At 50.9% G+C, this 23,744-nt stretch overlaps 1 protein-coding gene across 1 annotated transcript in view; it reads left to right on the top strand.

The window, feature by feature from the left end:
- UNC13C (unc-13 homolog C) overlaps nt 1-23,744 on the top strand; it is a 139,180-nt gene that overhangs the window by 25,661 nt on the left and 89,775 nt on the right. Inside the window, exons 3-6 of the mRNA XM_060282475.1 lie at nt 3,162-3,184; nt 3,766-3,827; nt 13,152-13,230; nt 14,632-14,637. Of these exons, the coding sequence (XP_060138458.1) occupies nt 3,162-3,184; nt 3,766-3,827; nt 13,152-13,230; nt 14,632-14,637 (170 nt within the window). The remainder of the gene's footprint in view (nt 1-3,161; nt 3,185-3,765; nt 3,828-13,151; nt 13,231-14,631; nt 14,638-23,744) is intronic.

Below are 23,744 nucleotides of genomic sequence, written 5' to 3'. Positions count from 1 at the left end.
GCAAAAACAGAGTTGTAGCATGATATGAGTGATTTGCAAAATATTTTCCAAATACAGGAGGAAAATAGCATGAAATTTACAGCACTCTGTTGACTCAGAAGGGTCTTTAATACAAAGCTTTCCCTCCTCTAGCATATAAATCACCATGTAGTGGAGCTTGCCTTCCTCCTATATAAGGGCTCATGTTTTATCATTCTCCATCGTGTCTTTTGCTTGTAATGTGAGGATTCATTTGCTGGCAAGAGCAGAAGTCAAACAAGTCATCTTCTGCTATCGTTGTAGAGTTAAAACTAAATGGCTCATGGTGTAAGAGCCGATGGATCTGTAGGCAGCTCCATACACCAGGGCAGCAGGGGTTCCCCACCCCAAAGGCGATGGCCATTTGACCTTCTTGGGATAGGGCTCTGGGGAGACCAGGAGGGCTGAGGGCCTGAGCTAAAGGCTTAGGTGCCTAGGGCTAAGCTGCTTTGCCATTAGGTGCAAATGTAACCAATGTGAACATTAATTCAGCTGCAGCAATTTCCTCGATCACAGCAGATGGACAAAGCAGAGCCGCCACCACTACGGGCATGGCTAGAGGTTGCCTCTCTTCGCAGCCTAGCTCAGACTGTGCTCTCCAGAGGCGGTTGGGGCCTCATCGCTGCTTACCTTTTGACTGTGTGATTTACACAGCATGATCGCAAAGGCAGTGAAAGGGTGTGATCGGGATTTCACTGCCTGAGCAAGTGAGGGATGCTGAGTGCAGGTGACTAGATGCAGTAAGAGCAGACTCACATCCTCTTCCTCAGTTCTCTTGCACGCCAGGGCTTCCCTGGTAGCAAAATGGCAGGAAGACATGAAACTGTTGGTCACCTCCATTGCTACAGGGCAGCAAGACCATACCGAAGGGGTGGAGGAACCTGTGGACAGCAAGGCCAATTGTCAGGGATGATGGGAACTGTGGTCCAAGGACAACATCTGGAGGCTGCTACACTGTTGGCTACTCCAGGTGCTGACCATTCAGGGCCATTCAGAGGCCAATGGCTCCAACTGGGTTCCAGTTCTTCAATGCTTGCTCTAGTCGCAATGACAGAGATGGGGAGCCTGATGTTGGATGTTCAGCATCCAGCATAGCCAATGGCCAACCAAGAATGATGGTGCCACCATGATGAAGAGGATGTGAAGCATGGTGAACTTTCACTCTGGCAGCAGGTGACCTGCCTTCTCTCCTTTTTTGGTGCTGGGTTGCTGCTGCCTTGCACTGATCTACTCAGAGTAGGGGGTTGCCTGCCAAATTCCTGCCTGACAGCTTCAGCCCCCCTCCTCTCCAAAAGCAGCAGGTATTGCCCAAGTGTTCTGAGAAACCAATAAGTCTGGTCAAGCATTTTATTTAAGGGGTCTATAAAAAGGTGAAGGGGAAAACAGCAGTGAGGGTGCACAAGCAAAATGAAAATAAAACATCGAGGGCATATCCACAGTTACCTTTCCTCTGCTCTTTCCAGGCACTCTCCGTGCTTTAAAGCTCCATGCTTGAGTGCCCCCTTTTTTTTGCTCTGGAACTTTACCCATGAAAACTCGCTCTTTAAAGTTCAATCGGAGAAAACGGCAATCCGCAAGAAACACGGTTTGACATTTATGCCAATTGAGCACTAAAGGTCAGTGTGGCTATGCCCTTGGTTGCAGGATTTGGGGCAAAAGACTGTTGGGTCTCTTGGCTCAGGTGGGCTCTGATCAACAGGTGACTCCTCTCAGCTAGAGAGGTGACCCGTGGCCACATTTGGGGGTGTTGGAGGTTGGGGCGGCCCCTGTGTTTGTTATTGTTGGAGTGGTCCAGCTTCCCTCCTAAGCTGTTGGCAACATGTGTCATTGACACCTGAGAGAAATACTGTCAAGCCCACCCTGTTCTCTTGGGTGTAATTTGCTTTAACTGATTTTAATTTTGTATGTTTAAATTGGTGTAACCCACCTTTCAACCTCATGGTGAAGGGCGAGTAAGAAATCTTAATAATAATACAGTGGTACCTCGGTTTATGAACACAAATGGTTCTGGAAGTCTGTTCATAAACTGAAGCGTTCATAAACTGAAGCGAACTTTCCCATTGAAAGTAATGGAAAGTGGATTAATCCGTTCCAGACGGGTCCACGGAGTACTCAACCTGAAGCGTACTTAACCCGAAGCATGGGTGTAATTGGTTCCAGAAGTCTGTTCATAAACTGAAGCGTTCATAAAATGAAGCGAACTTTCCCATTGAAAGTAATGGAAAGTGAATTAATCCGTTCCAGATGGGTCTGCGGCGTTCGTAAACCGAAAATTCGTAAAACGAGGTGTTCATAATAATATGAACTGTAATAATAACAGTAATAATGTGGCCTCTCCTCTTTGACATGTTGGAGGACTAGGGAATTTGCATGTCTGAAAGACACAGGCTGCATTGCAAACGTCACTTCAACACTCCTAGGAACTCAAGAGGAGTCCTGCAGGTGGATCAGATCAAAGGAGAACCACCTAGTTCAGCAAATGTGGCCTTTCTTCTTCGGAGAAGGAGAAGGATGGAATATGTGATAATCATCAGCAAGATTAGTTTCTCTCTCTCTGACAGTTTTATATTTTTATAGCATTGGTGAACAATGTGCTAATGTAGAGCTCATTCTGCGGCATGAAATGTGAGAGACAATTAGAAGTGCCATATGCTCACTGCTTTCCTTGGTGAGATTTCTGAGCAGATTTGTTAGAATGATGCAAGGGCCTTTGTTTCTACTGTGTGCCGGAAGGGAGGCACACACACACACACACACACACACACACACACACACACACACACACACACACACACACCAAGGCATGCCTAGCAGTGAGGTTGCCTGCTGAGAGCAGCACCCCAAGTGTTGTCACAGCCTCCTCTGGCCTGAGTCTATGGGGCTGACTTCCCAGCATCACCACTCAGCGACAGTCCAGATCTTACTGGGCCTAAAATGCACACCTGGGCTTGGGGTGGGGGGCATCCGGCCTCTCTTCTTGATCTGTTCCTTTTTGCTTCATCCCTAGAGTGCAAAGCCAGGACTGTGAGGGCTGCCTGGCCAGGCTCTAGGTAGGATTGTAACTGTTCTCTCTGAGCTATGCACAGTTTCTTGGAGACTCTTTGATCTAACCTTTATTCCTCCTCTTCCCGATTCTCTTTCAGATAGCAGTTCTGTGGATGAAAAGGTTCCAAAATCACCTATTTCCTTAAAGGGTCATGTCTTTTGTTGGACTGTTTGTTTTGTGACTCAGTTGACCTGTTTGGTCCCTTCATTTGAGTTGTGAGATGGCGCATGTTTCCCCTCCCCCCCAGCTTTCCATGCTTCGTCTGTCCTCAGTTGATGTCTTCCAAATGCCTTCCATTGATCTGCAGAGTGAACCCTCACTGTTGTGATTCTCTGACCTCATAAGTTGTGCCAGCTCAGGGGGTCCGCTACGGTCAAACCTGGTTCCCAGTTTTGCTGCCCTGCTGTGGCAACCTGTCGCCTAGGCCGCTGCCAACCCCCCCACCCCTGCTTGCACTCCAGGATTTGCAGGGAAACTGCCTGTGGGGGGGTGTTTCCTGGGCACCCCCAGCAGCCGCCCTGCCGGAGGTTTCTCTCTAAATGCTGAACGTGGCTCTGTTGTCTTTTCAAACGGGAAGGACTTCAGCTTTGGCGTGGAGCTGGCCCTGCTTAGCATCTCCATCCTAGGTGTCTTCTGTGTCTGGCCCGCTCTGCTCGCCCCGCCCCCAGAGTAACCAAGATTTTCCTTCTTCCCCATTCAAGGCTCGCATAGTCAGCGGAGGGTCTTTGGACGCTTCCAAGCTTGCAATCCAAGCCTTTGCTGGGTAAGTATCGGGCGCAGCTGCACCGGGAGTGTCAAGCGTGTTGTGTCCTTTGCGTTGGTGTTCCCAAGAAAAGCATACACAGCTCTGCATAAGGTAGGAAGAGAAATCAGAAATTCCCTGGGAGGCCACGGCTAAGACTCAAGTGGCTTAGGACAGTGCTGAGTCTCCAGAAGTCATTTGCCTCCAGCTCCCAGCAGCCACAAAATAGCCAGTGGTCAGGGATGGTGATGGGAATTAGAGGGTGCTGAGCCATTGATCCCCCATGATGTGTGTCCTCTGGCAAAGCCTTGATGCTGAAGGCAGCAAAAAAGCATGTCGTCATGGGTTTGGTTGGTTAGGTTGGCTTCTGTATCCTGCCTGGAAGGGGTATGTGAGCCCTTGGTTGCCTTCTTCCAGAGCAGTTGCTTGGAGGGCTCCCCCCTTCGCTGGGCTGGCTAGGCTTCCTGCTTGCACCTTTGCTGTGTCCCCTTGGCTCTGCTTTGGATGTGTGGCTCCACCTGGCTGTGAAGGATCCAGATCCCTTTCAGTGCGAGAGAGGCACCATCACTGGCACACCAAGTGCATTGCAGCCCCTTCAGAGGACGATTCTGTTGGCGTTTGCTTCATCGCATGCTGCCAGTTAAGAGGAAGGGAGCAGCTCGATGCCCCCAAGTGCCCTGTCGACCGGCACTTTCCAAACAGGATCTTGCTGACACACTGGAACTAATGTGGACTCGGAAAGCACCTTGAGCCATGCCTCTTTCCTTCCAGCTGCTCAAATGGCAGGTGGTCACTTCATGACTTCAGAGCATGGCTGAGGTGTAGTAGCTCTTGGTTCACGCACATATACAATGTGGTCTGCCCAGGATATGTGGAACTGCAGCTGTGGTGACATTTTTGCAGGCTGTGCTGCTTAGGGGGATGATAGATGTCTTTGAGTTTGAATCGGCTGCTGCGGGTCGCTGGGGGTGTTTCTGTGTTGCCTTCTTTTTCAGATGAGTTTTGTACACTCTTTTGTGTTATAGATCTTGTTTCCTGTGGGGGTGGGAAGGGGAAATTGGATTGCATTTGATTGCTGTGTCCATCTCTCCGTCTCCCGCTCTACATTCTCAGAAACTTTTAATGTTGCAGACAGATCACTCACCATTCAGATGCTCCATCCTGTGGGGTTCTGACAGCATGAAAACAGGAGGAGATTATAAAGCAAAGAAATGAGTGTTTCTTTCAAGTTGGTTGAAAAGCTGCTTTGAACTGTGAGCCTGTGGGCTTATCCACACTTGCTTTTTGCCCCACACTTTCCAGGCACAGCTCCACATTTTCCTGGTCTGCACCTGAGCACTCCCCCCGCTCGCAAGCTGCTTTTCCCAGGAAAACCTGCTCTTTAACGCTGAATCAGAACAAACAGCAATTTGGGTTTCCACGGCTTGTTGTTTGCCCCAATTCAATGAGAGCCCTTGGGCACAGGATAGCCAGTGCCACCCTTTTCTCCTCAAACAAACTGCACTCCTCCGTCTTGACCCCATCGATTGAAACAAAAGCAAATTTGACCAAGAAAAGCACAGGTGTGACCATTTCACTCGTGGTCTTTTTAGCTTTTCTCTCAACAGTGTCAGTTAAAGGACACACCTAATCAAGGGCAAGGGACGCGGGTGGTGCTGTGGTCTAAACCACAGAGCCTAGGGCTTGCCGATTGGAAGGTTGGCGGTTCGAATCCCTGTGACAGGGTGAGTTCCCGTTGCTCGGTCCCAGCTCCTGCCAACCTAGCTGTTCGAAAGCACGTCAAAATTGTGAGTAGATAAATAGGTACCACTCTGGTGGGAAGGTAAACACTGTTTACCTTCTGTGCGCTGCTGTGGTTTGCCAGAAGCGACTTAGTCATGCTGGCCACATGACCCAGAAACTGTCTGCGGATGAACGCCAGCTCCCTTGGCCTATAGAGCTAGATGAGCGCACAAGCCCAGAGTCGTACGCGACTGGACCTAATGGTCAGGGGTACCTTTACCTTTAACCAAGAGCGAGTCCCATTAAACTCACCAGGGTTTACTTTTGAGTAGACCTGTAGATAGGATTGTGCTGTAGAATTAAGAGGCATTGCTTTGTTTGATAGGAATGGTGGGGGGGGGGGTTGCTGTCCCAAGACCCTGGGACTCCAGACCCCCACAGCCCCCTCCTCACCCGCCTTCTGGCAAGAGATGAAAAAGTTCCTTTTGGGAGAGGCCTTTCCCTTTGGAGGCCTGACTTCTATCGCTCTCTGCAGTGGCCAGTGGAGGGGAGGTGGGGGGGGGGGTATTTAATGCCATGGTATTTTCACACTACTGGCTTTTAAAAATCTGTTTCTCTGCTGATCTGTTTGTTTATCAGTTCTCTCCTTTGCTTCCTTGGGTTTAGCAATGCTTGCTTGTGCTCCTATGGACTCTTTGAAGGGATAAATATTGTGAGCAAATGTAAACACAGCTGAAAGAGGGACAGGCTGGAACTTCTGCAGAAATAAATTTCTCTACACAGGGAACACAGACTTTGTTTCAAACCACAGCTCATCAGTGATGCAAACGAGAAGGGCAAACGGACTGCTGGCGGGGGGGGGGGGGGGGTAAAAGCTTCTTCCTTGCTGCGTTGCACCCACCCCCTGAGGCTCATGAGATCATGAGGGAGGCAGGAAAATGGTGCCCCTCTCAGCACCAGAGACCTGGCAAGGGCTAGTTTTGCTGAGCCCTGGCATGCATACATGGTGCCACTCTGCTTTCCATCGCTTGCGTACATAGCACTTGAGCTGAACATACTGTCCATTCTGCTCAACATCCTGCAGCCCTTCTGAGTCTGGACCATTTGGCTTCAGGGCCTGTTCTGGCCCTCAGGCTCTCTGGAACAACCCCACGCCAGACTGAGTTTCCACTTCTTTTTTTGAACACTGCACTTTTCAACAAGGTATCATGATGGCCTAACACATATCAAAGGTGTGGCTGCTTTTGTGGTCACTTCCGGTCACTCACACCTGGAGAGCTGGAAGGGGGTAAACAAATCAATCAAGGGGCTGGAAGAACTCTTCTAGGAGGAAACGTTACAATATTTGGGCCTTCTTAGTGCAGAAAATAGGTGAGGGGGCAGATGGGATAGAGGTGCCTAAAATTATATGTGTTGTGGAGAAAATGGATAGAGGGAGAAGCCAAGGATGAACCTGAGTGGCAGAAGATGCAGGAGCATCACAAAGTATGGGGATGGAGAGCAGTGGCTTAGGTGCCTTTAAAAGAGGACCCCCTGGCCCCACGAGCATGAAGGAGGAAGAGAAGGAGATCTCCCCACAGCTATTGCCGTGATGGCTGCAAGTTTTCTCTGTGATCAGCAGTAGTCTGTGCCCGTGAGTAGCGGTTGCTAGGTGCAGAGAGCAGTGGAGGAGGAATGCCTAAGTGCTTAGCTTGTGGGCTTGGCTTGGTGGAGGAACCTGGCAGATCATGGGTGGGAAACAGTCAGTGCTGAGCTCAAAGGACCCTTGGTGTGACCCATGCAGGGCCCTTCTTTGGAGGACTGGGCAGATGCCACATCACTCTAAATCAGGGGTCCCCAGACTTACCCGGCTTCGGGCCGGTGCCCGCCGCACCGATCACGCGGCGGGCCGGAGGGCAGGGGAGTGTGTGCGCAGCGGACCGGAGGGCGGGGGAGTGTGCGCCCGTGCGCATGCGCACACACACTTACTGGCGCAGTGGCGCGCTTCCAGTTCGGAAAAATTGCCAAAAATCGTTTGTGTGCATGCGTATGGGCCTCCCCTGACCCGGAAGTGCACCGGAAATGACCTCTTTTGGACCGGGAGAGGCCCATATGCATGCGCACAAACGATTTCTGGCGATTTTTTTCGATCTGGAACCGCGCCGCCACGCTGCGCGCTGTAAGAGCGGGCGGCGGGGGTCGTCGCGGGCCGGATTGGGAGGCCAATTGGGCCGCATCTGGCCCGCGGGTCGTAGTCTGGGGACCCCTGCTCTAAATGCACAGAGACTAGTGGGATGGCCCCTGCCAGCTCATCTGAAGTGCACTTACGGATTGTATTTCAAATGGTGATATTTTCCAAAAAATAAGGGGATTGGTAAAAAGGAAATTGAAAGCTCCTCTTGTGGATCAGGAGCTGGTTCAGTAGCAGGAAGCAGAGAGTCGGAATAAATGGACAGTTCTCCCAGTAGAGGGATGTAGAAAGAAGCAGCTGCTTCAGCAGCAGCAAGATGACAGGATCCCAACCACCATGTTGCGATTCACAGGAGCAAAGGGAGGGTAGATTGTTGCCTTGTTGCCTTTCATTCACATGGGTTGAGTAGTTTTAGGCCAACGTATTGATGTTTCCTTTCTGCTGAAATGGCGTCGGGTTTGGAATGTGGCTTTCCAGTAATCATTAAGATTTAAAATGGCTTTTATTGGAAGTACTGTTTGAACTGAGTTTTACCAAGTGCCCTGGATGAAGGACACTTTAGAAATGGAAGAAATAAATATGCCAAGCTGCATGTAAAACCCTCTTTACCACTTGGCTGTAAACCTGGAGGCCCAAAGGGTCTGCTCAGTCTTGTCCAAGTGACATGGGCAGGTGTCTGCGGGAGAACCAGCTCTTTATAGGACCATAACTGGACATTAGAAGCATGCTTTCTTTGAAACCAAAGCTTTATAACTTGGGGAAGGAGGGAGCCCACAATCCCTTGCCTTGTGTGGCAGAAGAGTGATTCAGTAAAGCTGGGGAGTCCGAAGTGCTTGGGGCCTCTCCTTTTTCTCCTCGAGCGATGGCAGTGCAGACAGGCGCAATTAGCCGGCTCACTTTGGTTTTCTGCAAGGCTGCCCAGGGCAAAGGGCGGCTGGCCAAGGAGAGTGTCCTGCTGGCCCTTCCCCAGCCCCAGCCTGGATGGTACCAGAAGGTCCTCTGAGCAGCAGGTGGTTGGCAGCCACTCAGCATCCCATGTGACAACATCATAAAGTCACGCAGGATAATCCCAGCATTAGTTGTGCTAATAAAGATGCAAATGGGGAGCAGAAGAGATGAGTGGATTTAAGCAAACCCGGTTCCTCCCTCCCCGCATTTTCCTATGGCATGAGCAGCCCACTGGCTCTGAGCGCCCGCTGGTTTCTCGCTCCCGGATCCATCTGGCCCATCCCCTCGGTGGAGCCTACATGATGTGAGGCGATAATGACTGCTCCGCTGCAGAGGAATTGGACTGATATTTTTGCTTGCTATTAAAGCTTCTTTAATCCCCTTTGGAAAGACAGTTAAGCAGTCTCTGTCATGGCATTTTAATATAGGCTCTTCTGTATAATTCCATCCTGCCGTCTTTTGCAGGGCTTAGTGTTTCTTCCACTTCTGCACTAACATTAAAATTACTCCGCCTGATATAATCTGAATTATGATTTAGGTGGAAATCTTGATGGGTGGCATTTGTTTGTCTGTTTTGCTTTTTGTTGTTGTTGTTGTTGTTGTTGTTGTTGCAGGATTGAGCCAAAACTGAGGGGAGGGAGAGGGAGTTTCATGAAAAATTCGGGCCCTGCGCCAAACAGTTTTGGGGTGGAGGGGCTGCCAAACAAGGTGATGATGTTTGCCCTTTTGCACTGAGGAGGCATTGTTCTCATTCTAAAGTGGCATGTCAGCACCATCCCATAACCAGATCTGATTGGCTACATGGCTTTATGTATTGTCTGGCTGACGTCAGGTCTCATGGAGACCCCAGGAGAGCGCTGGCAGTTTCATGAGACTTCCTGGGAGTAGTGGCACTATAAGAAGTGGTGGCCATTCCAAGATCTGGCCTTCTTCACAGGGTCCTTTCTCCCTCCCTTGGTGCTAGTTCTCTTATAGGGGATATTATCAGCCATCATTACAGGATGGTGCAGATATGCCAGCAGCATCCTTGTGCCATGGCAGGGTTAACCCTAATTCTTGAATGGCATCATGCCTGGCATTTCAGGAGACAAAGTTGAAGTTGTTGTAAGAAGGTTGAGGTTGGCTTTTACAGCCCATCAAGGGACTCTGGGTCCCTTGAGGTCTGCTGTTGGTCAGAGACTCAATTGGAGGCTACCAAGGAGGCAAGGCAAACTGTTGATCTTCATTGGTCTGTTGCAACCATCTCCCTGCAAGGCTTTCTAAACCCTTGGGATAGACCACCCCAGAAATGTCATACGGTAGATACATCACAGAATGAGTTGTACATGCAAATCAGATCATGCTCAGAGTTCATGTCTCTCCAACCTATTTACAAATCTGTCAATCAAGATGCCTGATAATTGCCCTTCCTGGCCCATTAGAGACATCCTTTTGAAATGGTGAATACCTTGGCTCCAGAATCCATTGTCAAGGACCTGTTACATTCACACATAGATATCTGCTCTTTTGACAGGTCAGCTTTGCTGTTCGATGGATACTTGTCACAGAGGGGCAACCTATCAGGAATTTCCTGCTATGTGACTTGAGGGGGTCCCTGAAATTCACTAGAGGCCAAACATGGCTGCTGCATTGCTCTCTGTACTATTTCAGACATGTGGTTTATGCACTTACGTATGTGTGTTTACTTTGTGCCCTCATGAACGTGCATTTTATTAATGACACCATAGAATTCTTTTAACAAAGTTTTTTGAAGCAGACTTTGACATGAGGTGTGGCTTGTGTGAGAGAGAGAGACCCCTTGAAGTGTTCTGCTCATGGGCCTCTTGATGGTCTCTGTTGCCTGGCAGCCTCCGAAATCCAGACGCCAACCTAGACTGAAATAGCAATGGGAAACAAGAGACAAATTCCTCCAGGTTCAATAGCTTTGTGAGGCAATGGGCAGGTGTTTGTCCAGGGCGCCTCTTCTCACTAATGATGTCTGTCTGGTGTAGGGACAAACGTATGCTGTTGCTATTATACTTGTACGAGAACTGTTTAAAAAACAGCTTGCTTACAGCAGTAAGGGAGTAATAATAATTTATCACATGTTAGTGGACTTTTAACATAGCTCAGTTTTGGCAAGGCATCAAGGCATCTTTGCGCCATCTTCCCCACTGACTGTGTCCCTCCCTTAGGAAACTGCAGAATGGATAGTCATTCTCTGGGGAGGGAGCACAGCTCAGTTCTCTATTCTGGGCGCTGCGGAAGAGGAGTTGCTGATAAAGTTTCATATTTGTCAGGGAAATGAAGACTGCACAGGCAGTGAGGGAAACAGGGGGCCAGTGGGGGAAATGATGCTTTTGATTTGACCAGCTTTGGAGCTTGGAGCTTGCCCTATTGCGGTAGGGGGTTTGCACTTCCTTCATCTTCCTATTTGCATTTCTTTCCATTGCTTTTCCTGTGCTTGAGTTGGATAGAAGGGAGCTAGCCTTTGTTTGCTCCTGCAAGGGTAGGTTTGAAATTATTTCATTTGGTGGCTCACTTGGCAGCAGATTCTCAGCTGAAGCAGAAGAGCCAGAAAGACCTGCTGCTATTGCTCCCTGGCACGATTTGGCCAGCCATAGGACAGTTAGTGCCACCTCTGCCACTGCTAGCAGACCTGGCCAGAGTGCCTCCTGCTCCCCCGCCAGCCAGCCATTGTTTTACTGTTGCGTTCAACACCCAACCAAAGCCTGACCAAAAAATGAACAGATCAAACTGGTGCAGCATCCGAAGAGCCCTGAATCTGGATCAGGCCAGAGGAGACCCATCTAGCCTAGCATCCTGTGCCCAACCAGATGCCCGTTATGGGAAGCCCACCAGCAGGAGCTGAGCCTCCCAAGTTGGTGGTCATCGTGACATCTTGGGGGAGCAAGTTTCATAGTTTAACTATGTGGAGGAATCCTTCCTTTTGTCCTGAATCTTTCAATATGCAGCTTCATTGGAAAACCTGGTTGGGTCCTAGTTATCATGAGAGAGGGAGAATAACGCCTCCCCCATCCCGTTCTCCAAGCAGCTCAGTCGGTAGAGCATGAGACTCTTCATCTCAGGATTGTGGTTGGGCAAAAGATTCCTGCATTGCAGGGGGTTGGACTAGATGATCCTTGTGGTCCCTTCCAACTCCATAATTCTGTGTGGCACCATGCATAATCTTAGGCCTTATTCGCGCTTACCTTTTGCCCCGCTTTTTTCCAGGGACAGGTCCGTGCTTTAAAACCCTGTTTCCGAGCTCTCTTCTTTTTGCACTGGAGTTTTCCCCGCAAAAATCCATTCTTGAAAGCTGAAGCACAACAGCAATTCGGGTTTTCAGCAGATTGCAGTTTGCTCCAATGCAGATTTAAAGAGCAGGTTTTCACAGGGAAAGCTCTGGAGTAACAAGAAGAGCGCTTGGATATGGAGCTTTAAAGTGAGGAATGTGCCTGGAAAGCACGGAGGAAGGGGAAGCGTGGAGAAGCCCTTACACACCTCTGTCATGAGTTAGTCCAAATAAAGTTGGATGTTTCCTTCCTCCCCCACCTTTAAAACTGTTTTTAAATGTATTTAGGTCAGCTTACTGACCAAGACTTTGGCACTCTATATTCTTTTATTTTACATCAGGTGTCCCCAGTGCCGTCCCCCCACTGGATGCCAAGTGCACACCCATCCTGCCTCCAAGCTCGAATTTGGTGCAGTGAAGTACAAAGTGTCGTATTACGGAAAGCGTGTCACTAGCTCAGCAGCAGGACGTCAGAGATGATAGATAGATAGATAGATAGATAGATAGATAGATAGATAGATAGATAGATTGATAGATAGTAGATTAGAGCATGGGTTGGTAAACTAAGGCCCAGGGACTGGATCCGGCCCAATTGCCTTCTGGATCCGCACTGTCCATGTGGATCATCGGTGTGGGGATTCTGATCATTTGGGCTGCACCATTTCCCCTCTCCCTCATACACACCTCCTCCCTCCCTCCTCCTGGCTTCTCCCCACCCTGCCTAAAGGAGGAAGGGGACTGGGCTTTGTTGAGCAGTGGTTGGCTGGGCACCATTTTAAGCAGCCCCTCTCTGGAGCCAGCCCTTTTGCTTCGCTCTTTATCTCGCCGCCGCCAGCCCCTGCTGCTTGCAAGGCACTGGTAAGCAGACACTGGGGCTCGCCTAGTGCTGTGGAGAAGGGAGGGGGGAGTTGGGGGATTCCCTCCCCTCCCAAAAATAGTCCGGCCCCCCACAAGGTCTGAGGGACAGTGGACCGGCCCCCTGCTGAAAAGGTTTGCTGACCCCTGCATTAGAGGCTGTGCATGAGCTTCCAATGTGATGCTGTAGCTCAGAGGGCCAATGTGATCTTTGTTGTCATTCGCATCCCTTTTTCACAAACCTCAGACATTCCAGGGCTGTTTTTAATGGGTCTTATAGACTGTGTGATTCTGTGAAAGAATGTTTCTTAAAAACCAATGAAGAACACTTGTGATGTTTCCTTCCATATTAGCCCATATTTTCTCTCTTCTTCAGCCCCAACAGCGCACTGTATGGAATTGACAGCATGCCAGACCTGCGCCGAAAGAAGACGTTCCCCATCGTCAGAGATGTGGTAAGTTCCTGGCATTGTGCTGAGCATGTGCCCCTCCAAGCAGTGACCGGCACCTGCTTTTCCTGGTCACAAGGGCTGTGCTGTTCCCTCCTTCACTTTGGAATTAAGCTGTGAACAAGCCCCTGAGGAGGGGGCTGACTTCACCCTGGCGTAGGGTCCAGCAAAGCTTAGAACAACATAACCTGTGGAGACATCATTACCAACAATTAGTGATCTAGTGGGAGTGATCTATGGCAACATGTGAGAAACGGTCTCCTTCCCATTTCTAATAAGAGTGCTACATGGATGCAGACTTTTTCACATGGATGTGTGTGTTTTGCACTTCTCTGTATTAGCTGTGGAAGCTATATTCAGTTCTGGGAGAAATCTGGAGTCCACATTTCCAGTGAATGAGGTTACGGAGTAGCTGAGAGTCCCCCAAAGATATTCCAAAGAAAACAATATTATCATTCCTTTGCAATCAGATGTTTGCTAGCATTTGCCACTTTCTCAATACAGTGGTACCTTGGTTCTCGAACTTAATCCATTCCAGGAGTCCATTTGACTCCTGAACTTACCTTCCAAGTCCTGGACTGCAGAATCTGGGACCGGCAGCCGTGTGACACCGGAAGTTGCGTCGGCGTAACTTCTGGTGTCACTTTGCCCTTCTATGGGCACAAAAAATGGCCGCCGGCGGCTTCAAAAGTCGCTTGTACGCATGTCAGGAAGTGCGTCGACACAACTTCCGGTGTCGCTCCGCCCATCTATGGGCACCAAAAATGGACACCACCGGAAGTCGCGTCTATGCACTTCCGGCAGGAGAAAATAACGGAGAAAAACGGGAGACGAAGTGATACGGGGGACCACCAGGAAAAGGTAAGTAAAATCGGGGTTTTCCTGGAGAAAACGGGGTACTTGGCAGCTATGCTCCTGAAACTGTTCGGAAACCAAGGTGTGGCTTCCAATTGGCTGCAGGAGGTTACTGCACTCAAGCAGAAGCCATGGAAGCCACGGAAGGCGTGTTGGACGTTTGGCTTCAAAAAAATGTTTGCAAACTGGAACACTTACTTCTGGGTTTGCAGCGTTCAGAAGCCGATTTGTTTGACAAGTAAGCCATTTGGGAACCAATGTACCACTGTACAGCTGTGCTTTGCACTAACTGAGTTGCAGTTGTGCTCATGAGAGGGAGAAGTGAACCATGGGGCCGCCGTGTTCCTTCTCTCCCGAGTCTCTTCTTATATGGATCCATCCAATTGCCTTTATGGATGTTTCTGAAATGGAGAAATAATGCCAGCAGTTAATGTGGTTTCTCTGCTGCTTAGATACCAATCAGCTTAGTAAGTGTTGCTTTGCCTCTTCCCAATAACAACTGACTATTAATGTTTTCTCTAATTTCTTCCTCATCAACGCTGGATTTCCCAGGCCATGGTAAGTGCTTCTCTGTTGATGAATGTTTTGAAATGTCATAATTAATCTTTTGTGTTCCAGGGCAGCTATCTGCTGCAGAAGAGAATTGCCTCATCATAAGCGGCACTTTAGTGCTAAATGGGTTTGCAAAAGAGTTTTGAGACCTATTTCAGAAAGAGATGATGGATGTCGGAGCCCTGAAATGACTTGACTGGGTGGTAGATCCTAGGGCTGGCAGTGCAGTCTGCTGCCACGCCTGTTCTGTTCAGAGGGCGGCCTGAGGCTGCAATCCTCTGCCCTCTTACTTGGGAGTAAGTACTGCTGATTTCAGCAGGGCTTCCTAGACATGTTTCTTCAAGGCTGTATCTGTGCATGAATCATAGAATCATAGAGTTGGAAGGGACCCCGGGAGTTATCTAGCCCCTGCAACACACAGGAATTTTTGCCCAAAGTGGGGCTCAAATGCTCCTGGTTGGGTGACACAAGGCTTATCCACACTTTTGTGGATGAAGATGCCTTCATCCAGTATACCTGAAGGAGCGTCTCCACCCCCATTGTTCTACCCGGACACTGAGGTCCAGTGCCGAGGGCCTTCTGGCGGATCCCTCACTATGAGAAGCCAAATTACAGGGAACCAGGCAGAGGGCCTTCTCGGTAGTGGCACCCACCCTGTGGAATGCCCTCCCACCAGAGGTCAAAGAGAAAAACAACTACCAGACCTTTAGAAGGCATCTTAAGGCAGCCCTGTTTAGGGAAGCTTTTAATGTTTGATGGATTTCTGTATTTTAATGTTTTGTTGGAAGCCGCCCAGAGTGGCTGGGGGAACCCAGCCAGATGGGCGGGCTATAAATAATATATTATTGTTATTGTTGTTGTTGTTGTTGTTGTTGTTGTTGTTGTTATTACCGTGTTTCCCCTTTTTTAAGACACCGTCTTATAACTTTTTTTTCATCAAAATACACAGGGTGGCTTATTTTCAGTGGGTGTCTTATTTTTTTATTACCGGTACTTTTTATTACCTTGTGGTCTCCTCGGCCGGGCCACGCCGCTGACTCGGGGCGCTGCTGGGCGCTGTGTGCAGCACTACTGGGCTCTGTGAGCACTCGGCGCTGCCTGCCTTGCCTGTCTCCCTGTTTCTGTTTAGGGCTGGAGGAGGGTGCCAGGTTTCTTCGACCAGCCCCATCTCTTCCAGATGTTGCGGCAGATGTGCCCGCAGCCAGGCTCTGTGGGCAAGCCAGTTTTGCGTGTGTGTGGGTATTTTAATGTGAAACGCAAACACAGTACAGTATGTCAGTAATTGCAGAGTCCTTTTATTGAAGGGGGGTGCAGGACTGCTGCTGCTGTTCCCCAAAAGCTGGGGGTGGGTGGGTGGAGACTCGGATTATAGCCTTGGGTTGGGTTGCTTTTGAACTGGAGAGCTGTTTCTGGTGCAAAGCATTTGCCCTGCTGTGGGCAGTGCCTGGGTCTATTTCTTGGTTGCTGGGGGTGGGGCGGGGGTAGGCATAGGATTTTTGGGGAGCTGGCAGGGGGTAGGTTATGGGTACCTATAGGGCCAAGAAATAACAACAGCAACAGCCATCTTTTTTTGCCTGGGGCTTGCAACTCCCTTCCCCCATTTCTAGATGAAAGAATCAGGCTTATTTTAGAAAAAATATATCATATATATATATATATATATATATATATATATATATATATAAGATTTCATTTTTTAAAAAATGTGGACATGGGCAAGAAATGTGTCTTTCGCTTTTATCCTCCCAAAAAGGTCGTTTCTTCACAAGACCTCAAGGAGCTCTAGTGCAGGTTAAGGCAGCTGGCCTGGGAGCGTTTTGCGCGAGGCGTCTCCTGCCTCCGCGCAATCCTCAAGCCAAGCCTTCCGTTCCAGCTGATCTTCTGGGCGGTCGCAGATCCACTATTTACACCCGGTCGGCCCTTTCGTCTCCTGCTCAAGAGCCTTATACCAGTAAATTAAGTCCCGGGGTTGGGGGCAGAGAGCAGCCCGTCAGGTTTTCGCGTAGCCTCCTAGAGAGAGGAGCTGGCGGCAGCCGCCGTCTCCGCGCGCTCCAGCAGCCGGCGCTGCGGGGTGCTCCTGAGCGCTCGCCGCGCTCCAGCAGTCGGTTCCAGGCGGCGGGGAGGCAGGCCTCCTCGGTGGGCCAGGCGGAGGCCTCTGGCTCAGGTGTTCCGCCCAGCCCGGCAGGGCGCTCCAAGCGCTTGGCGCTGCGGAGCGCTCGGCGCGCTCCACGCTGCAGCTGCCAGTTCCGGGCGGCGGGAAGGCAGGCCTCCTCGGCCGGGCCAGGCGGAGGCTGCTGGCTCAGGTATTCCGCCCGGCCCGGCAGGGCGCTCCAAGCGCTCGACACTGCAGAGCGCTCTGCGCGCTCCACACTGCAGCCGCCAGTTCCGGGCGGCGGGAAGACAGGCCTCCTCGGCCGGGCCAGGCGGAGGCCGCTGGCTCAGCTGTTCCGGCCAGCTTGGCAAGGCGCTCCAAGCGCTTGGCACTGCGGATCGCTCGGAATGCTCCACGCTGCAGCTGCCGGTTCTGGGCGGTGGGCGGCAGGCCGCCTCGGCCGGGCCAGGCACAGGCAAAACCGCTGGCTCGTGCGCTCTGCGCGCTTGCCGCTGCAGCAGCAGCCAGCTCCAGGCACCGAGCTGGCAGGCCTCCTGCTGCTGCCGCAGCCGGTGTTCTGAGTCCCACTGGCTGGCTGGGGCGCTCGGCGGTCTCGCTCCACACGGCATGGAGGTACGTCTTATTTTCGGGGTGTGTCTTATATTCGCAAATCTTTAAAAATCCTGCCATGGCTTACTTTATGACTACGTCTTAAAAAAGGGGAAACACGGTATTATTATTATTCTCTGCTCTTTCCAGGCACACTCCACACTTTACAGATCCATGCCTGCGCACCCTTGCTTTTGCTCTGGAGCTGCCCCTCACAAAAACCCACTCTTTAAAGCTCAATCAGGGTAAATGGCAATCTGCAGAAAAGTCAAATCGACATTTGCTCCGATTGAGTGCTAAAGAGCAGGTTTTCACGGGGAAAGCTCTGGAGCAACACCCCACCCCCCACCCCCACCCCGCTCCCGCAATGCTCGGACATGGAGCTTTTAAGCGCAGATCTGTGCCTGGAAAGAGTGGGACAAAAAATAAGTGTGGATTACACACTTGCTAAGTAGTACTTTGCAAGATGCAGAGAAATACCCTACCCCCCCCCAAAGAAAAAGGAGCTGCAACACATGCAGTCACTGAGCATTTGGACTCTGCCTCTGCCCTCCTTCCTGCATTGTGGGGAGTGGCGAGGAGGGGCAATTGGTTCCCAAGGGAGCAGGTGTCCTGGATCCATGCCCTTCCTGCTGGGTGCCCACATTGGTACGGAATGCTGCTTCTAATTAAATGGAATGAGGAAAGGCCCCTTTCGATGGCCTCTGTTGTAGAATGGCTGGCGTCTGTGAAAGGGTCGCCATTGTCACCGGCTCTTGCTACAGGTTCTCTTTCCACCCTTTCTCAGGTTTGCTCCCCCAGCCAAAGTCCGTTGCCGTGACGGCACTGGCCTGACACGCCCTTGCTGAGATGCCTTCATGCCTCTTTACATATAAGAAAACCCCACTCAGGATAAGCAGCCCTGCTTGGCTCCGGTGGGGGGGGGGGAGGTTGCTCCGGTGCCAAGGGCTTGGCCGGGAGAGTGGGCTCCATTCACCCTCTGCTCAGCCCCCAACAGATGATGATTCTCTTGAGTCTCAATTATTGATAAAGGTGTGCTACTCAATTTCTTCCATATGAGCTTGATGCATATTTTATAAAAACATAATTATGTACATTCCTCCGCCTCCTCCTTGTTAAAGGCAATCTGGAGGAGATTAGCAAGGAGGCTTGAGTGGAGCGAAGGTGCCTTGCTGGGTCCTCTGTCTTAAAATAGAGCTTCACACCCCCACCCCCACCCGCTGCTCTTCCCTCCCCAAGAGAAGTAGCCTGTTCTCTCTGCTGGCCCCTGAGCACGGGGGGGGGGATCCCCCTGCCGCCTCTCCTGCTCAAGGCCCACAAAGTATTTTTCTGGCTAAGCAGGCTGTAGTGGCGCTCCTGTGGAGACACTCCATGAAGCTATAAGGAGGCAGGCAGGCAGCTGAGGGAGGGGAGAGGGCCTGCCCTTGTGTGGCAGGAGGGTTGTGGAGCGCTTGAGGGCTGGTACCTGAGGAGCCTGGCCTGCGTCGCGATCTGAGGGCACGAGACGTAGCAACCCCCCAAACTGGCTTCTGCCACCTGCGTCCCACAGGAGGTGGTTCTGGTGCCCCATTTTTTTAAGAGACCCTTTCTGGCAACATGGAGCCCTCTCCCAGCTCTCTCCCCATCCTCCACTTTCTTCGGGTGGAATCCTTTGAGGGGCCTGCCATCTGCACAGCGAGAACGTCACGAACATCTCTCTGAAGGGAAATGTGTGGCTGTTTCGTGGTTGCTGATTTTATATAATTGTTAATAATTGGAGGGTGAAAAGATTTCTCTGACTAACCTTTCACCTTTTGAATTTATGGGTGGTTCGGTTGTACTTTCCAGAGCACCAGAGGAGGTGCTGTGAGCCTGGGTGACATCTAAATAAGCTTCCTTGAGTTGCAGCCTAACCACAACACCCACAGCACCCCCACTCACAGAGAGAGATGGTCATGGTAGGGTTCAATGGGATTTTTGTAATCCCCCCCAAACAAAACCCTCCTCGTCTGCACCTATGCATTTATCCCACATGGTCACCGAGACCATTTAACACCAGTCCTGAAAGACCTTCATTGGCTCCCAGTATGTTTCCGAGCACAATACAAAGTGTTGGTGATGGCCTTTAAAGCCCTAAATGGCCTCGGTCCAGTATACCTGAAGGAGCATCTCCACCCCCATTGTCCAGCCGGGACACTGAGGTCCAGCTCCGAGGGCCTTCTGGTGGTTCCCTCATTGCAAGAAGCCAAGTTGCAGGGAACCAGGCAGAGGGCCTTCTTGGTGGTGGTTCCCGCCCTGTGGAACGCCCTCCCATCAGATGTCAAAGAGAAAAACGGCTACCAGATTTTTAGAAGACATCTGAAGGCAACCTCTGTATTGGGTTAGGGGTTTTCTAACTCAGCTCGAAATCTAAGCAAGGGAAACACTCTGGGACCTCAGTGAGCCCCCTCAGTTTGAAGGCGAGCATTATGAATCACCAAGATGCATATTTCAAGCCAAGAGATTATGAACTTTGGGCAGACCTCTCCCCAGCTCCATCCCCTATCACAAACAGCTTTTGCAGCTCCCCTCAGCTTCAAAAAGGAGTTACCATGTGGCATTGCAGGTGGGGGGCAACAAACAGAAGTCTAAAGCTCCCTTGGATGCTCAGACACAGTCCGACCCACCCCCTTCTCCACAGGGTCCCTAAGCAGAATCCATCCTTGTGTCATCTCTCAAAAGTGACCTCCCCCCCAGCATTCCAGGAGTGGTGCTTTGAGGACTGAAATGGGGCCGTTAGTAAGCCTTTGTTTTGGGGACTGAATCATCATCGCCTGCTCACTATCTCTCCCTTTGTTGCGGAAAAGCTAATCTGCGTAATTTCTGTACATGAGCGTGCTGCGTTGATTGGAATAAAAGAGAGAGATGGAAGCTGACAAGCAAACAGAGTTATTTCATTATTAATGGTTAGCCGAGGAAATTAATTGTGAATTAGCGTCATGATCCCACCAAATTGCTGAGAGTTTGCAAACAGAAACTTGTGAGGTTCATTTGTTAACCGTCACACACTGATAATGAACCAAACCAAATACGACCGTGCCAACGGTTCTTTCTTACATCATAATTAGTTTCAGGGCGTTAATCATATTATACACCTCTGCAAGTTTAACTATTGTCAAGGGAGACATTGAAAATTGGGCAGATGGAAGAAGAGAGAGACACTGAGAGGCTTTATTAAAATATAGGCAATTTAAACGGTGAGCAGTATTAAAGCGATGCCATTAGTTCACCGTCATCCAAACTCTCGGCCTCCAGTGCAAGGGCTTCTGCTGCCCACGACTCACTTAAGCCAGAGCCAGGCTGTTGGTATCCAAGTCCCCCCCGACGGTCCTGCTTATGGCAAGAGCGACTCTGAGCAGGATGACACCACCCTCAATGTGGCATTAATAATACAGGATTGGAGTAAATAATCACGTGGATCTGAGGCTAATAACAGCTTTCTGCCTTGGACCATTTTTACCTTTAGTGCACATGAAAATGGTTGATACAAAATGCTTCATGCTGTGAAACGGCCCTTTTCAATTGTGATTTGTGATTATGAAGAACATTCACAATCCTCTGAAATACGGCTTGAATTCGATTGACTTGTTTCCCGTCGTTCTTGCAGTAGGTCAGCACAGGTTCCCTGTCTCTTCTGCGTTGCCAGGTGTGAAGAGAATTGAGTTTCCAAGAGCCAAACGTGGTTGAGGACATGTTGCACAGCTCTAAGGTAGCCTTAAGTCAGCTCACAACCAGATCTGTAAATCCCACGATGCTGGGATTTTAAGCTGTTGAGCTGAACTTGGAGCAGGCAAATTCCCAGGACTGAGAGGGGCTTTGCAAGTGGATCCGCCTGCCTGTTGTTCGCCTTGGGAACAAGGCAGCAGGGCAGACTAGCAAGACCAGGGTGTGTTCAAGGCACCCCAGTGGCTCTGTTGGAGACCCTTCCTCTGGCCCAGATCCTCTCCTTTTTGTAAGAGAGTTTCTGCAAGGGAACTGGCAGACAGATTGCGTCTCTCCCAGGACAACCTGTAGACCCTGTAAGTGGCCAGGAAGCCTAGGAGCAGCGGGTGGTGGGATTATTACCTGCCTAACTCTGTGCTTGGCAGGTGTTATGTACTGAGCTGAATCCTAGAACAATAGGATTCAGAATCAGCGGGAGCTACCCAATCCAACTCCAGGTGGAAGTGAATCCGCAACCTGATTGGCCTGCTGGAGCAGCCAATCAGGCGGCTGGCAGAAGTGAATCTGCTACCTGATTGGCCTGTAGGAGCAGCCAATCAGGCTGCAGGCAGAAGTCAATCCACAATATAATTGGCCCACAGGTGTAGCCCTGAAGTAGCCAATCACGCAAGGCCCATTGTGTAAATAATGTATATAAGCAGATGGTTTTGGGAAAAGAGCCATTCGTCTTCTCTTCTTCTCCTTGATGAATATGAGCTGGATAAAGAGCATGAAATTCACTCTCGACTCCGAGTATATTTCACTGGCGACGAAGGTGGGATCCTGCTGAGCTGACCGCCACCACGCACTGCACCGCAGCACCGCCACCTGCTGCACCGCTGCATCGCACCGTGCATCCAGGCTTCAGCTCCAGGACCCAAGGAACCCAGAATGGCAACCGACAGCAGCTTCTTGCCATTCAAACCAGCATCAGGAGACTGGGAAGGGTACGCCGCCCGTTTCAACTTCCTCCTGCAAGCGAAAGAAGTCACCAACGATGCCATGAAGAGGGCGACATTCTTCAGCGTCTGTGGAGAGGAGACGTTTGAAATCGCCCGGGCTCTCCTTGCACCTAGAGATGTCGCTACCGTCTCTTACAAAACAATAATGGAACGGCTGAAGGAGCACTTTTCACCACAGCCCTCAGTGGTAGCTTGCCGAAATGCCTTCTACGCAAAGCGGCAAGCCCCGGGGGAAACCATAACTGGGTTTGTGACCTCCCTCCGCCAAGCCGCCCGGTTATGCAACTTCTCAGAGTTGGAGAACATGCTTCGTGACCTCCTCGTCGGTGGCCTGAGGGACGAGATGTTGCAACGACGCCTCTACGCCAAAAAAGACCTCACGTTCCAGATTGCTCTGGAGGAAGCCCTGGCAACCGAAGCCGCCGAGAGGTCAACGCAAGAGGCACGACCGGCCCCGCCATCCCAACCGAGGGTCTACCACGAAGACCTCACCGACGAATCCGAATCTGACAGGGAGGAAGTACACCGAGTACAGCGGCGCACTCAAGCAGCACACACACCACAGCAGCCTCGACGAGAAGGAGGGAACTGTGCAAGCTGCGGGGAGAACCACGAGAGGAGGACCTGTCGTTTCCGCAACGCAGAGTGCAGGCAGTGCAGAAAATTGGGACACATCGCCCGGGTGTGTCGGGCTCGACTCACCCGTCGACAAGCATCAGATGACCGACCCAGGAGCCCCAGGTCACACGGCACCATGCACCAAGGCAACTCGACGGAGATCACGGACTACCAGGTATTCCAGTTGCCCCATCCCAGCACAGAGAAAATTTATATAGAGGTACAGATAGAGGGAGCCCCATGCCGCATGGAGCTGGACACGGGTTCAACTCTATCCATAATCTCGGCCCGAACATTAAGGGAACTGTGCCCTAATGGGGGTCCCAAACTAAGGCCGGCCCCATTCACCCTCCGGGACTTCCAGAAACGTAAGGTCCCTACAATGGGGGTGGGGACCTTCAGGGTGCAATATCGAGGGCGAAAGCAACAATTGGACTTGCTGGTAGTTAAGGGCCCCTACGTTAGCTTACTGGGACTGGCATGGTTTGGACCTCTGGGGCTAGCCGTTACCGGGGTGAACCGCACTAGCTTACAAGTGGACGTGGACGCCATATGCAAAGAGTTTCCAGGGGTTTTCGATGGGGCATTGGGACGATATACAGGACCCCCCATTGCCCTACAGCTAGACCCCGCTGTACGACCCATCAGGCACAAGGCCCGCCGGGTCCCGTTCGCCCTGAAACCCCGCATAGACGAGGAATTGGACCGGCTCGTGGAGCAAGGAGTGCTGGAGCCGGTGCCCAACGCCCCCTGGGAAACTCCAATTGTCACACCCGTCAAGCCTAACGGTTCGGTCCGCATCTGTGCAGACTACAAATGCACCATAAACAAGGCTCTCACGGCCCATGCATACCCAGTGCCAGTGGTCAGCCATGTCCTCGCCACCCTGGCTGGGTCAAAAATCTTTGGCAAACTGGACTTGGCCCAAGCGTATCAACAGTTGCCTGTGGACGAAGCCACAGCAGAGGCTCAGACGATTGTGACGCACAGAGGGGCATTCAGAGTAAAGCGGCTGCAATTTGGCGTTAGCGTGGCACCAGGCATATTCCAGAATCTAATGGACTCTCTCCTTAAAGGGATTCCTGGCGTCACCCCCTTCTTCGATGATGTAC

Source organism: Zootoca vivipara, chromosome 14 (genome assembly GCF_963506605.1).
Source record: "Zootoca vivipara chromosome 14, rZooViv1.1, whole genome shotgun sequence".
Classification (NCBI taxonomy): Eukaryota; Metazoa; Chordata; class Lepidosauria; order Squamata; family Lacertidae; genus Zootoca; species Zootoca vivipara.
This window is presented reverse-complemented; position numbering and strand designations above follow the sequence as displayed.